Source organism: Cuculus canorus, chromosome 16 (genome assembly GCF_017976375.1).
Source record: "Cuculus canorus isolate bCucCan1 chromosome 16, bCucCan1.pri, whole genome shotgun sequence".
In the NCBI taxonomy this organism is placed as follows: Eukaryota; Metazoa; Chordata; class Aves; order Cuculiformes; family Cuculidae; genus Cuculus; species Cuculus canorus.
In genome coordinates, this window is record NC_071416.1 from 16,798,505 (window position 1) to 16,810,534 (window position 12,030).

General features: G+C 39.6%; 1 protein-coding gene across 2 annotated transcripts in view; it reads left to right on the forward strand.

The window, feature by feature from the left end:
• The window catches only part of PREX1 (phosphatidylinositol-3,4,5-trisphosphate dependent Rac exchange factor 1), a 156,849-nt gene extending 145,205 nt beyond the window's left edge, over nucleotides 1-11,644 (forward strand). Inside the window, exons 38-40 of one of the 2 annotated variants that reach the window (XM_054081265.1) lie at nucleotides 657-759; nucleotides 1,313-1,380; nucleotides 3,575-11,644. In XM_054081265.1, the coding sequence (XP_053937240.1) occupies nucleotides 657-759; nucleotides 1,313-1,380; nucleotides 3,575-3,617 (214 nt within the window). In that variant the 3' untranslated portion in view covers nucleotides 3,618-11,644. The remainder of the gene's footprint in view (nucleotides 1-656; nucleotides 760-1,312; nucleotides 1,381-3,574) is intronic. The other variant, XM_054081264.1, reaches the window with a different exon arrangement.
• The last annotated feature ends 386 nt before the right edge of the window (nucleotides 11,645-12,030 follow it).

The following is a 12,030-nucleotide window of genomic DNA, read 5'->3' on the forward strand; positions in this document are numbered from 1 at the left end:
TGAGCTTTAACAAACCTGCGTGTTACTGGTGTGATGAGAACTTTTGTCCTTTCTAGAGATTGTAGCAATATGTTTGAATTAACATAATAAGGACCTAAATCTACTGCCATCTTTATTTTAGGGTAGGTTGTGATTTTTAATACTTTTGTTAGTAATTAGTATTGACAGAGCTTTTTGTGTTTCAGCGCCTCAGCCAGTGCAGCTGGCTGCGTGATCTCATTGCATATACCTTTCCGTCAACATCGGCTTCAGTTACACACTGAAAATGTAGGAAGTTGCTCAAAGATAGCTTAGATTCTTGGTGTGTGCAAGTATTGATTCTAAATGCACCGCTGCTCTTCCAGTGTCTCAAAACAACCGAGTAAAGAAAAGACTCATTTATAAATAACTTTATATGAATTAATGCAGAAAAGCAGTGAAACGAAGCCTTGTGGTAATGATGCTGGAGACTCCAACTCTCGCAGTACCTCAGTATAACGAGACTGTGAATGCAGGACTGAGGCCGTTTTATAGTTCTGTAAGTTAAAAAACTAAAAAATAAATACAAGACCACTAGCTAACAGAAATCACGCTTAACTGATAAGTGTCCCGTACAGACCTATTTATACTTTTTAAAATATGGCCTGTGATTGAATCTCTCTTGTTCCCATGTTCAGAAGTACATTGAGCGTGTCCCTGGAGCAAGCGGCTATACTGGCTCGCAGTCATGGACTGCTGCCCAAGTGTATCATGCAAGCTACAGACATCATGCGAAAGCAAGTAAGTTTTTGATTCTGTCTGCTGCACACCACCATTTTCATTCCAGTAACATCATTGTACAAACATCAATTTATTCTGATGTGGCACTGTATTTTGTGCACAACAAACCTGTGTTATTGTAACTTCTAATTATGTCTGAATAGCTACGTATATATTTGACAGCAACAAATTAACTTTTGCATGTACAGCCATTACAGCAGTTAAAAGATACGCCTCAGTGTATGTTATTTAAAGTGTGTGCCTTGATGGTTAGAAAGTAGAGACTATCCAGTATATTTAAGACAATTTCTTACATAAAAAACAGGTCTCAATTAAAGTGTTAAATAGTAGAAATTCCCTAGTGCTAGACAGCAGTGCTTGTAAAGTGCTCTGGGACTAATTCCATCTTTTAAGTAAACACAGATGACTAATGTATCCACCAATGGATTCCAAATCTTCTAAAAGTAGTTAATGGGTTCTTAAATAGAAACCATACTCCCATTATAATATTTTCCCCCTAAGGATCAGATGCTTTATCGATACTGTCAGTACCATAAATTTTCTGTTTCCTTAGGGACCAAGGGTTGAAATCTCTGCCAAGAATCTGAAAGTGATGGACCAAATGCCACAGTGTGCACCTCGGTAGGTTATTATATATTATACATTTTATCTGAGTGCTGGTTTTATGTTTCTGTAACAATGGTGGAGCTCCTGTTATAATCAGAGATCTCTTTAGTAGCAGTAGTGGAAGAAAGAAAAAAAAATCCTGATCTGCTTTCTCACTGAACTGAACTAAGTGCACTGTAGATTAGTCGCTGCTTACAGTTTGCTGATCATTAACTTCAAAGGTTTTTGCATTTTTTTGAATAAGTCGTAACTGATCAGTGAGAAGGGTCTCTCTTGGACTCTTGCTGTGAGTTGGAAAAGCTAGAGGTTGACAGCCGTCTGTGCATTGCTTAGAAAGAAACCTGAGTGGCAGATCTGCAAAGATAATTCATAGGCTAATGCTACTGTGTGCTTAGAAGAACTTGCCTGTTCAGTTATGGTAGAGCAGCTTTAAGAGTAAGCACTTCAAGTCAGAGTAACCACACAGTAAAGCAGCTCTAAGGAAGATCAGTTGCCCAGGGTTTGATATGTTTTGGTCTAGAAGACAACCTTGAAAACACTGTACATTTGTGAATCCTATTTCACCTAACAGGAGCGAGAATTGTTCATCATCTCTTTCTACGGGATAAGAATACTTCTATTTTTAAGAAAAGTGTCTCTTTCTGGTCAGTGTCCTCCAATATCCTATATCAAAGATAAGAGAACATTCTTTAGTAAAATGTGGCACAGCATTTTCTCTCCATGGCAGTAATGAATTTAGACGACAGTATATACAGAATCAGTCTGTACAAATATCAGAGAAACTTCTGATTCTACTCTTGTTAATGGCATCATTTACATGAAGGCAAAACAGTTCTGGCAGTCAACAATCAGCATCAGAAAAGATCCAGTGGAGTCTGTGCCATCCCTTCAGGTAGAGCGAGGGCATTCAGATAGTGCTTAGTCCTCCAAGGAACATATTAGTTCAGTGTCAAGAAGACTTCCTTAAAACGCTGATAACTTATTCACCCATTAAGACCTCCAAGTAAATCTAAACAAACACCCACCTCTTTTTCTGTCAGTTCCTCAAAGTGTTTATAGGAAATGATTTTAAACTGTAGAGACTGTGATGGTGCTTACTGGAATAGCCTGGCCTTAGTTCATTTTCTCAGAGTCCTTAGAAAGAACAACATGTCGCCTGTAGAAACTTATCCTCCTGTTGGATTGTAATTGCTATTTCAAAAAGTAATAAAATAATAGTCTGTGTTGGCCCCTGTACCGTTTCCCCAGCGTCGTACATCAGCGTTTTAGCAGCCTGGTTATTTTGCCTTATTAATGGCTGTACATTACTTTGGTTCCATTTTTATGGCCATAACAGCATGCCATGTTCCAAAAGAAACAGCTTTACAAACAAATCATAAAATGAGGCATTTCTCTTCTTTCGTGTGCACTCTAAATCACAATGACAAATTCCAGGACTATTTACTTGGATTGTTTTAGGGCAATAAAACTCAGATACATGTGTTTCTACTGGGTTCCATCATCATAATGGGAAATAAAACTGAGCAAAGTTAAAAGGAGACCTGGTGAATTCATGTTAATTCTCAGGATTATATTTCCTAGTGTTGAGGTTTGTCAGACTCTGTAGTAGCAGTCCTGAAAGAGGAGTTATAAAAGACTTGAGGTTATTCAAATGTAAAGTAGAAAAAGCCCAGAAAAAGCTGCCACAGTCATGTATGAATGGAGTCAAAACGCGCTAAGGTTTAACCACTGGTCTCAATTTGCTAATCTTATGATTGAAAACATTTATCTGGAAACATGATTACTAATTTTGAAGTTTGTTCAACCCTACCAACAAGCAAATATGCTCTTTTGTCTGTTTGATATCCCAGTCTTCATGAGAGGTGAACTCTCTTGTTCAGGAAAAATGTTGAAATTGGTTTAAAACAAAAGAAATAGAAAAAGAGAGAAGGGACTGTTGATGACTCAAGTTGGTCAAAGTGAGAAGAGAATGATCCAAAGTCTCAAACAGCATTTAAACAATGTTTGTAAAATACTTTAGTTAATAAATTACCAGTGACACTTTTAAATTTGCAATTATTATAATGAAAAACAGTGATGTTCTTAGTATCGGATGACCTCTAAAGCTTGCAGAATGACAAAAGAGAAATTGCCTCTCGTATACTATGTCAATAACTTTATGGTATCATTCTTATGATATTTAATACAGTACTGTTCATCTGCCTTAAAGACTCTATAGGTTGTGCCAGCCACCCACAGATGGGGATTTATAAGAGCAAGAGAGGCACCTATGTCACAGCATCGTTGCAGCATCAGACTCTGTGCAGCCCCATCTGAGGACCCACACGAACTGACACTGCTGGTGCTGAATCAGGAGAGGAAGAGATATTGCTCTGGGTTAGGAGGAGATCAACCTGGACCCGGGCACCGAGAATCTGCCCTTGCACCTCCTGCAGCACGTGCAGGGATTCTTGTATGTCTTTGGCTTCTTGAAGACATTCTTGAAACGAACACAACAGAGCTCAGGTGGATGTTCCTGCCGTTTGCTGGATGCCTGGAAAAGTGACAGTTGTGTTTCAAGAGAGCACAGTGTTACTGATGGCTTATCTGTGCTGCCACCTAAAAGTTGTGGACTTCAACGGACTTCAGCCAGTACAGACTGGTTCAGAAAATCCAGAATGATGCATATCTCTCTCCCTGTACTGCATTTGGCACCCATTTGATTGCCGGCATAATTTTGGTCAGAGCCCTCGAGCAGTAGCTTCACAAACACCACTTTCTCATGAACTGACCTGCACTTTTGAACAATGAATAGCACAATCTATGGCTTATTCAAATATGAACGTAAAAAATTTCTTCTGGAGTAATTTTCCACTTCAGCCCAGTGAGAACCAGTCTCTCTATGCTGCAGAGTATACATTCCATAATACTTCTTAACATCACTTCATTTTACTTACCGTAGGTTTCCGGTGTTTGATTAACTCTTTTTACTAATGCCCTGTTCTGTACTCTGGCAATACAGTGTGATTAAGAGGAGAGATTGGGAGTGAAGGATTTTAAAAGAAACTTTACGAAGGAAAAATACAGTCTTATAATCTCATTATTTGAACAGATATAGTTTTTAAAACAGGTCAGAAGAACTATACTTATTTATGTGGAGTGGAATATGTGTTTTTGATCATGTTATTATATATACAAGATTTAAATAAAAATTATATTGTTTAAAATGGGACCAATATGCTGGCAATTACACAGCTACTCCCAGTTTACTGAAAAAAATTACATTATTTAAAATCTTCCAATATTTAAGTAGTCTTTAATACAGTTATTAAGATGTATTAGGGATGCTGTTAAGTTAAAAGAAAAAAAAGGAATTGTGTATATAATGTACTTTATTTTTTCTTGTTTGAAAAATTGTTCTCCATCCTGTCAGTATTACCCTAAACACAGTAATTTTTTCCAAATTACTGGCTGAAACTAACTGAAACCTATCAGCAGCCTCAGGACAGAAATAGTGTTCTTTTGGAGTGAGTGCCTTAATACAACCACCCATCCCTAAGGAATTCCAGTTGCAGCAGGTGTCACTAGGAGTGTCTGCAGGAAACTCACCATTCCTTTGTTTCTCCGCAGCCTCGTTTAAAACCGCTCAGAGTTAGGAGATCCAGACGCGCTTTGCAGTGATGTATATTCTAGAAAATAAAGATTTGGGGGTTTTATTTGTGACTGTGTTTGGGTTTTAGCTGGCTTAATTTTATTCTATTAACATCCAAACCAAATCAAAACCTAAAACCAGACTTTTTGCCATTTGATTATGAAGGTCTCTTAAATTTTTCAATCTACATTTCAACACAAGAATGCTGTGACACGTTTGGGATGTAGATTGTTCTGAACCTGTTTCTTGATTTTTATTTTTTTTGTTGTTCACTCACAGGCTGAAATAATTTTGGGGAAGGAACGTGTTTTGTTTTATCTTTAACTGTTTTCTCTGACCTACAGCAACCTGTTGCAGGGAACTAGGACAAGCCCTCGATTTCCAGCTGTGGGATGATGAGGCTGTTAGAGCAGCCAGAGGAGCAGGCCATTATTTCAATGCACTTTCTGATTTTTTTTGTTAATTTTGGAAGAGTTACTCTTGCTGTTTGCTGTTTGAAGAAGAAGCGGATGTTTCTTTACTGAATCCTCAACTTAAAATGTATTTAGTGTTATCAAAATAAGAACCGTAGGAACACCCAAAAATAAAAACAGAGAGGCCAAGGTCCTTGCTTTGTCTGCCCTGGCTCCGCTCAGCAAACGGCAGCACTTCCAGAGCCTGGTGAGGACCCTGGCCCACACTTGTGCAGTCACTGTAACCGTTAAAGATGCGTAGGAGAGGATCTAAGGGCATTTACACTGTGCACTGTTTTACATTGAAATGTACATGTTATTCTCCTTGAAAACGTGATAGAAGTTTTTATTATTAAAAGTTGGTTTATATTCTAAGGAAAGAAGGTATGATCTTATTTTTGTGTTACGCCCTTTAGTTCCTTAGCTCTGAGTTCTGATATTTGTACGGAGCGATGAGGAGTCAGAAGTTTAAAGTGTCAGGGGAAAAGTTGTTTTTGATATCGGCTGAAGCTGGCAGCGCACGGCCCAGCTCTTCCTGTTTGTGCAGTGTCAGTTACAGATGTGGTTTCACTGCAGGCTTCCTATTAAAGTAGAAAAGAAAAACTGTTCTGATGCTGTAAAATTGAGAGGTTTGAATCCAGTGCTGGGAAAAAAACCAGATTCAAGTGGAACATAAGAGGGCGATGCACAAGCCAACCTGCAAGTAAAGTGAGTAGATGAGGTCTGTAGGATTTTCATGGCTAAAAGCAAAGTGAGAATCAAGTCTACCACATCCAAGCAAGTGCAGATTTCATAGATCTGGAGCATTTGATGCCCTGGGACTGTGGAAAATATGGAAAACACAGTCAAGATGGAGAAAATGGAAACTAGCAGCATGATGATGGGGTGTGTTAGCAGCTGGCTAAAGGCAAAAGGCAACACTGAAAGTGGGGGTTGGGGGGCAGCTGCAAGTGGAATTTCCTCTGTGTTGGTCTTGTAACTGGATTTTCTGAGTAATTTCAGTGATCACAGATGCACAGGTACTGTGAGGCTGGGCTGGGGGTAAGTTGGGAGGCACCGATCCAGAGGGGATCAGAGTGCATACAAAAAAAACCCTGGAAAACTTTGAACAACAAAGGGGATGAAATGAATGGGATGAAATTTTACAGCACAAATATGAGGTCATGCGCTTGAAGATTAAAAAAAGAAGTTTGCTATATTTCATGTTAATTGACAGTAAAAGGTTTTTGTCTATAGAGTTTGTCACAAGATGTCCCAGATGCATTTTGGTAGAATCGTGAAAGCTCAGCCTGTGCTACGAGATAAATTTCCAGTTGGGATGAAGCAGTAGTCAAGCCACTGTGCAGAGGCCAAATAATTAAGTGGAACTGCAGTAGTGAGATGTTGAGGATAGGTACTAAACCAGTATCAATAAAGTGCACACAATCCTGCGAGATAAGAGAAGAGCTTGATTGATTTAGCCTAAGACACAAGTGTAACTGATGTCTTTATAAGAAGATAATAATGAGAAAGATAAAGACAGTTCAATCTAAACATAAATGCAGCCACAAGGAGAAAAAGGAGAACAAGCAGTCAGGGATAAGTAGTGGCTTAAATGTGTTCTGGACTCTAGAAAATTTTTTTTACCGAGTCAGGCTCTGACAAAAAAGAAATAACAAAAGGGCTTGTAAAAGACAAAGCAGTGGTGCTTGGAGTCCCAGGAGAGCCTCTCCCAGTGGGACCAGGCGGCCAATCCCAGTGCAGCCCCGTTTGGCTGCAGAAGCTGCATTTGGCTGTGACAGGGCACAGCGTGAACAACCCTGGCTTTGTCCCATTTTGTCCATGGCGTTTGCCAAAGTGTGAACTGCCTTTCAAATCCAGGTCTTGGCTCTTAGTATTAGACATTTTCATATTCCAGTATTCATTTGCAGACTTGAAATACTGGGATTTTTAGGTGAGAAACCACAGATTTAGACAAATCCACATCTCATTTCCATTTAGAGTAACAAACATTGAAATGAAAAATCTACCTGGAATCTGGCAAATCCTTTTTCCCCCCATCATATTGTCTTATCAGCAAATGGTGCTAATTTGGGAGTATTTTGAGCACTAATTATTTCATGGTTCTGAAGAGATTTGAAGATAAGGCCTAACAATCAGAATTTCAATGTAAAAATAATTTGAAATACTCCTCCTTCCATAGCAGCATCTGTAGTATTTTATCTATCATAACACTTGGCGTTATAATTGTCTGATGCAGCTTCTAAGCACCTGGTCATCCTTCAGCGGTAAAAGGCCAAAACAAACCCCTAACAACAAGCAGCTCAGGAAAGCAGCTTATTCACGGAAGCAGATAGTGCATAGACTCACTGATAAGAGATCATTAATCAATCAAATTACTCAGTACAGTTTGTATCTAAAATGAATATTTATGTAGCACTAGAAAATTCAACTATAAAGTTCAATTTTGCCAGTCAGAGCAGGCTGCAGTAGTTATTTTTCTTAACAAGGAAGAAAAGCCTCTAAACAGCAAAAAGTAATTTTGCCAGTTGTGGCTTTGATTAACACCAAGCCAGTGTTGTGCAGGTGGGTTATCCTCCTGTTCCTTTCTATGTAAAAATCCTTTGTCTTCTGTTAAATAATAATGCAACAGCAGATTTGATGGTGCTGCTGCAGCACCCTGACGGCACACTGGTGAAGGACACCTGCTTTAATATAAACCGAAAGACATCTTATGTCCTTAAGGTGTGAATTCCAGAGCACTTGGTCCCACCCTGCCCCGCTTCCCCTGCTGTGCTGGGCAATTCACTTTTCCCCTCTGCTGCAGTTTGGGGAGGGAACTGAGGAACTGTTCCCTTACCTCTGGTTCTGTGGAGATGTCAGAGAGAAAAATTGTGAGCTGCTTTGAAAACTGTCAGTGTTTCACATGCATAATGTAGTGCTAATGACTTGAAAAATGGGAAACTAGATGGTAAAAAGGGTAACCATCACAAAGATATATAAAAATCTCCTGGTTTTAATTCCTATAAATGCATTAATTGAGAGCACTGACTGAGTGCATTTTTTATGTACTTACTCTGCCTCGTTTCAGGATTCAGAGGACTGCACTAATACCATCAAGGAACAATTAACATGGCTGTTAATTTTCCTTAGGGGAAAAAGGATAAACTCTTATTTCTGTGTGAAGTTTTTTCAGACCCCATTGTCTTCAACAGTTCCTACCCTTTGATTCCAAGAGTATCAGAATTCAGAACATAAGTAAATGTTAGAAAAATATCTTACAAATACAGTAACGGCAAGAGAACATTTCCTCTGGGCTTCAGACCAGCAACTTCTGATTTATAAAAGAATTGAGAATTCTTTCATCACGGTTTGGTGTGAGGACCTAGTTAAGGTCCTTCTAAAGCACGTACACCCTGAGAATCGGGCTGTGATGCGCTGTTGCAATTGAGTGCAGCGGAAGAAAGGTTTGTTGGTACCTGGGCTCCAATCAGTTGAATGGGTTACACCTTTGTATGCTGAAGCCTACGCTGGCTTCAAGGCTGAATTAATGACAAGGACTTGTTTATCTTAGAACAATTGGTTTGCTTTTCATAGTTAACCTTTCACAAGTGTTTCTAGATGAACTAAGACCACAAGATGAAAATCACTGTGTTAATACAATGCCATAAAATAAACAAATAACTCCTTGAAGAGGACAGAGAGGTTTTGAAAGGCCTTGATTTTTGCCCTTTTTACACAGGGTAGGAATGGCCACAGTAATCTGACCAAGTAAAATTGCTATAGCATTACTGCATTTACAGCTCATTTTGCACCTAAGATCCATTACCTCGGCTGGGTGGGGAGGCAGTGTGGAATGATAGCAGTTGTAAGGTATGTTTTTGCATGAAACGGAACTTTTCATGGTTTTAGGAGAATGTTCTAGAGATGATATTTTTATATCAGTTTATACAACTGGCATTTTCAAATACATTTTGTAAAAAGAAAAACTGTACAGAATATCTGAGGGCTTTTCCAGTTAAGTTTGAGGGGTTCTAGTGTACTAATAGTGTTATATTTTTCTTCACGTTTCTGTATTTTTAACTAAGCATGTGTATTCTGCATTAAGATAAAAGTCTTAATATAATTTGTTCAACTTCTGGTGTTGTATCGTCTAATCCATGTTGTCATTTTCATCTTACTGATCTGTGTGTGTTTGGTTTGCTCTGTGCCCTGTGTCTGTCAGGGCTGAATTTAAGCTATTCTGAAAACACTGCCCAGATGGTGGTAATGATGGGTTCTCTATCAGACAGGATTCAGAGCACTCCTCTTGGCTGTGGAAGGTAGAAAGGTATCTGAACAGGAGACATTTCTATTGGGTTGTTAAAAATACTTGGGCAATTGCTTTAAGCGGGATCTTTTGAACTTCAGGAAGACTGAGAAAGTAAAAAGGAAACTCTGTTTGATGGTCAAGTCCTTTTCTGTGGGACAAGGGACAATTAAAAAAGCTCTTTCTTGCTGTGTGCAAACTGCATTCTGTTTTACAGGACATGAACTAAAGAACTTTCCCCACCTCTGCAAAGAGAAGGATAAAAACTGGAGCTAGGAAAATGCATTGCTGCCTTTGATTCCCCCAGCTGTGCATCTGAAATTTTCCTTGACCCTGAAGGTGAGACAGGTCCTGAGTTTTCCCTCAGAGTATTAAACTCCACTTTCTATGTTCTGACACTTATTCAGAATACCAAAAATCTGGTGACAACTTTTATTGTTCCAATGCTGTATGTGCTGCACCAAGCGCAGCAATCCAGCTGTCAGAGTGAAGAAATAAGAGACTAATGTAACAGTTAAATCCCTTTAGCTATGCCTCTGACCAAGATACTAGAATTTGGGCTTCCTTCTCTTAGTAGCAATAAAGACAGAACATGTTAAAGGAGAGATTCAAGAACAGTTTTTTTCGTGGCTTCCTGTGTGGTGAAAAATGAACTTCTGGTTTGTCCCATTATTGCATGTTGAACTATGTAAGGTTTGGTTCTTAGCCAAAAATCATCCCATCAAATTCTGTAAGGCATCAAAGTCTGGGAGCTGAACATTATTACAAGGCAAAGGCAGGCCTCTAGTTTTTCACACTGTTTTTAACAGTGGTTTAATTTCCACCTCACTCCAAGAAACTTAAAGGGGTGCTATTGGTTCAGCAACTCCCGAAAACCAGACCTGTTTCAGCCTTAAAAGACCTGAATGTGTGACACTAGGACAGAAACCAGAGAAACAAATGAAGTGAACGTGCCATGGATAGTAGCAGTTTTGGGCTGCTCTACAAGAAATACTTTATTCTGGAGAAAACGACAGAAATCAGAGAATGAAGCAGTTGGTGCGTGTCTCCCCTTTCTCGCTAACAAGTTATGCAGGTCTGCATGGCCAAGCCTCAACTTTTTGGAGATACTATTCTGTTTTAGAGGCAGCTACCTCTGCATAGGAGGAAGAAGAAAACCATAAATAAAAGCTAAATGGGCATAAGAAGTTCAAATTAAGAAACAGAGACATCAACTAGTAAGCTTTCCTTCTGAGGGTAATGCAGATCATGAAAGGCACACTGCTGCTGCTGTTGAGGGGGCCAGGAGACACTGCTGAAGACCTGCTGGCGTGCTGTGCGCTGCGCTCGCTGCCCGCTCTCAGCTGCACAGCTGCTGTCATCGTCTGCAGGGAGGCAGCTGCAGTCCAGCCAGACCGGCACCAGGGCACCCCAGAGACCACCCACTACCAAACTTTCCCTGCAAGGAGACCGAGACTTTAAATCTGCCAGGCTAGGACTGTCCACATCCTGTGGGCACAACTATACCAGAGGAAATTCTGGGAAGAAGGCACGGTACCTGTCCTCTTTGCCCAGCCTCCACACCTGGGTGCTGCACGATGCTAGGCGGCGTTTTGCTACAGCGGACGTGTGGCCTGAGTCTTCTATGTTATTTCCAAGCTTTTCTTTGTTTATTGTTGTCCTGTGCTCATTAAAAGGCTGAGAGTACTCTTCAGTGATTAACTGTGTTCATCTTGCAGATAGCTTTCTATTCAAATAAATGTCTGTCTTGTACCGGTTGTTCTGTTTTACAGTGGCGATTTAACTAATATGTCATGATTCCCTCCCATTAAGCAGTAAATAATAGTTACTCCAGGCTTATCCATTAGTATCTACACAGCTTCAATGAAATATCTTCCCCCTGTCATTATATTTATGCTGGGAAGGGTGATGTTTGGACAAGGCATTTGCTGCTCGGAACATTTCAGTTTCTGTTTTCAAGTTGTATTCTCTTTATCTCAAGGCCTAGTGAACGGCTGGCAGCATTTTGAGTCAATACAAAATAATAACTTCTCCATGGAGTAAAAAGAACAAAAAGTTACCTTTTTTTGGCTGGTTTTCCTTCAGAATTTATATGATTCCTTGTCAAAACTTGTAGTTTTTTCAATCACGGAAGCTGTGTCCAATTCTGCCTGTGATTAAGATGGAGTCTCTAAGGAACAAAAAGACGAGAAGGTGAAACTGAGAAGTGTAAAGATGCTGAACAGGAAATGTTCCTAAGAGTTTTGTTGATAGAATGTTAGTACAGTCCCTTAGGTGCAGTCCTGCTCACCTGG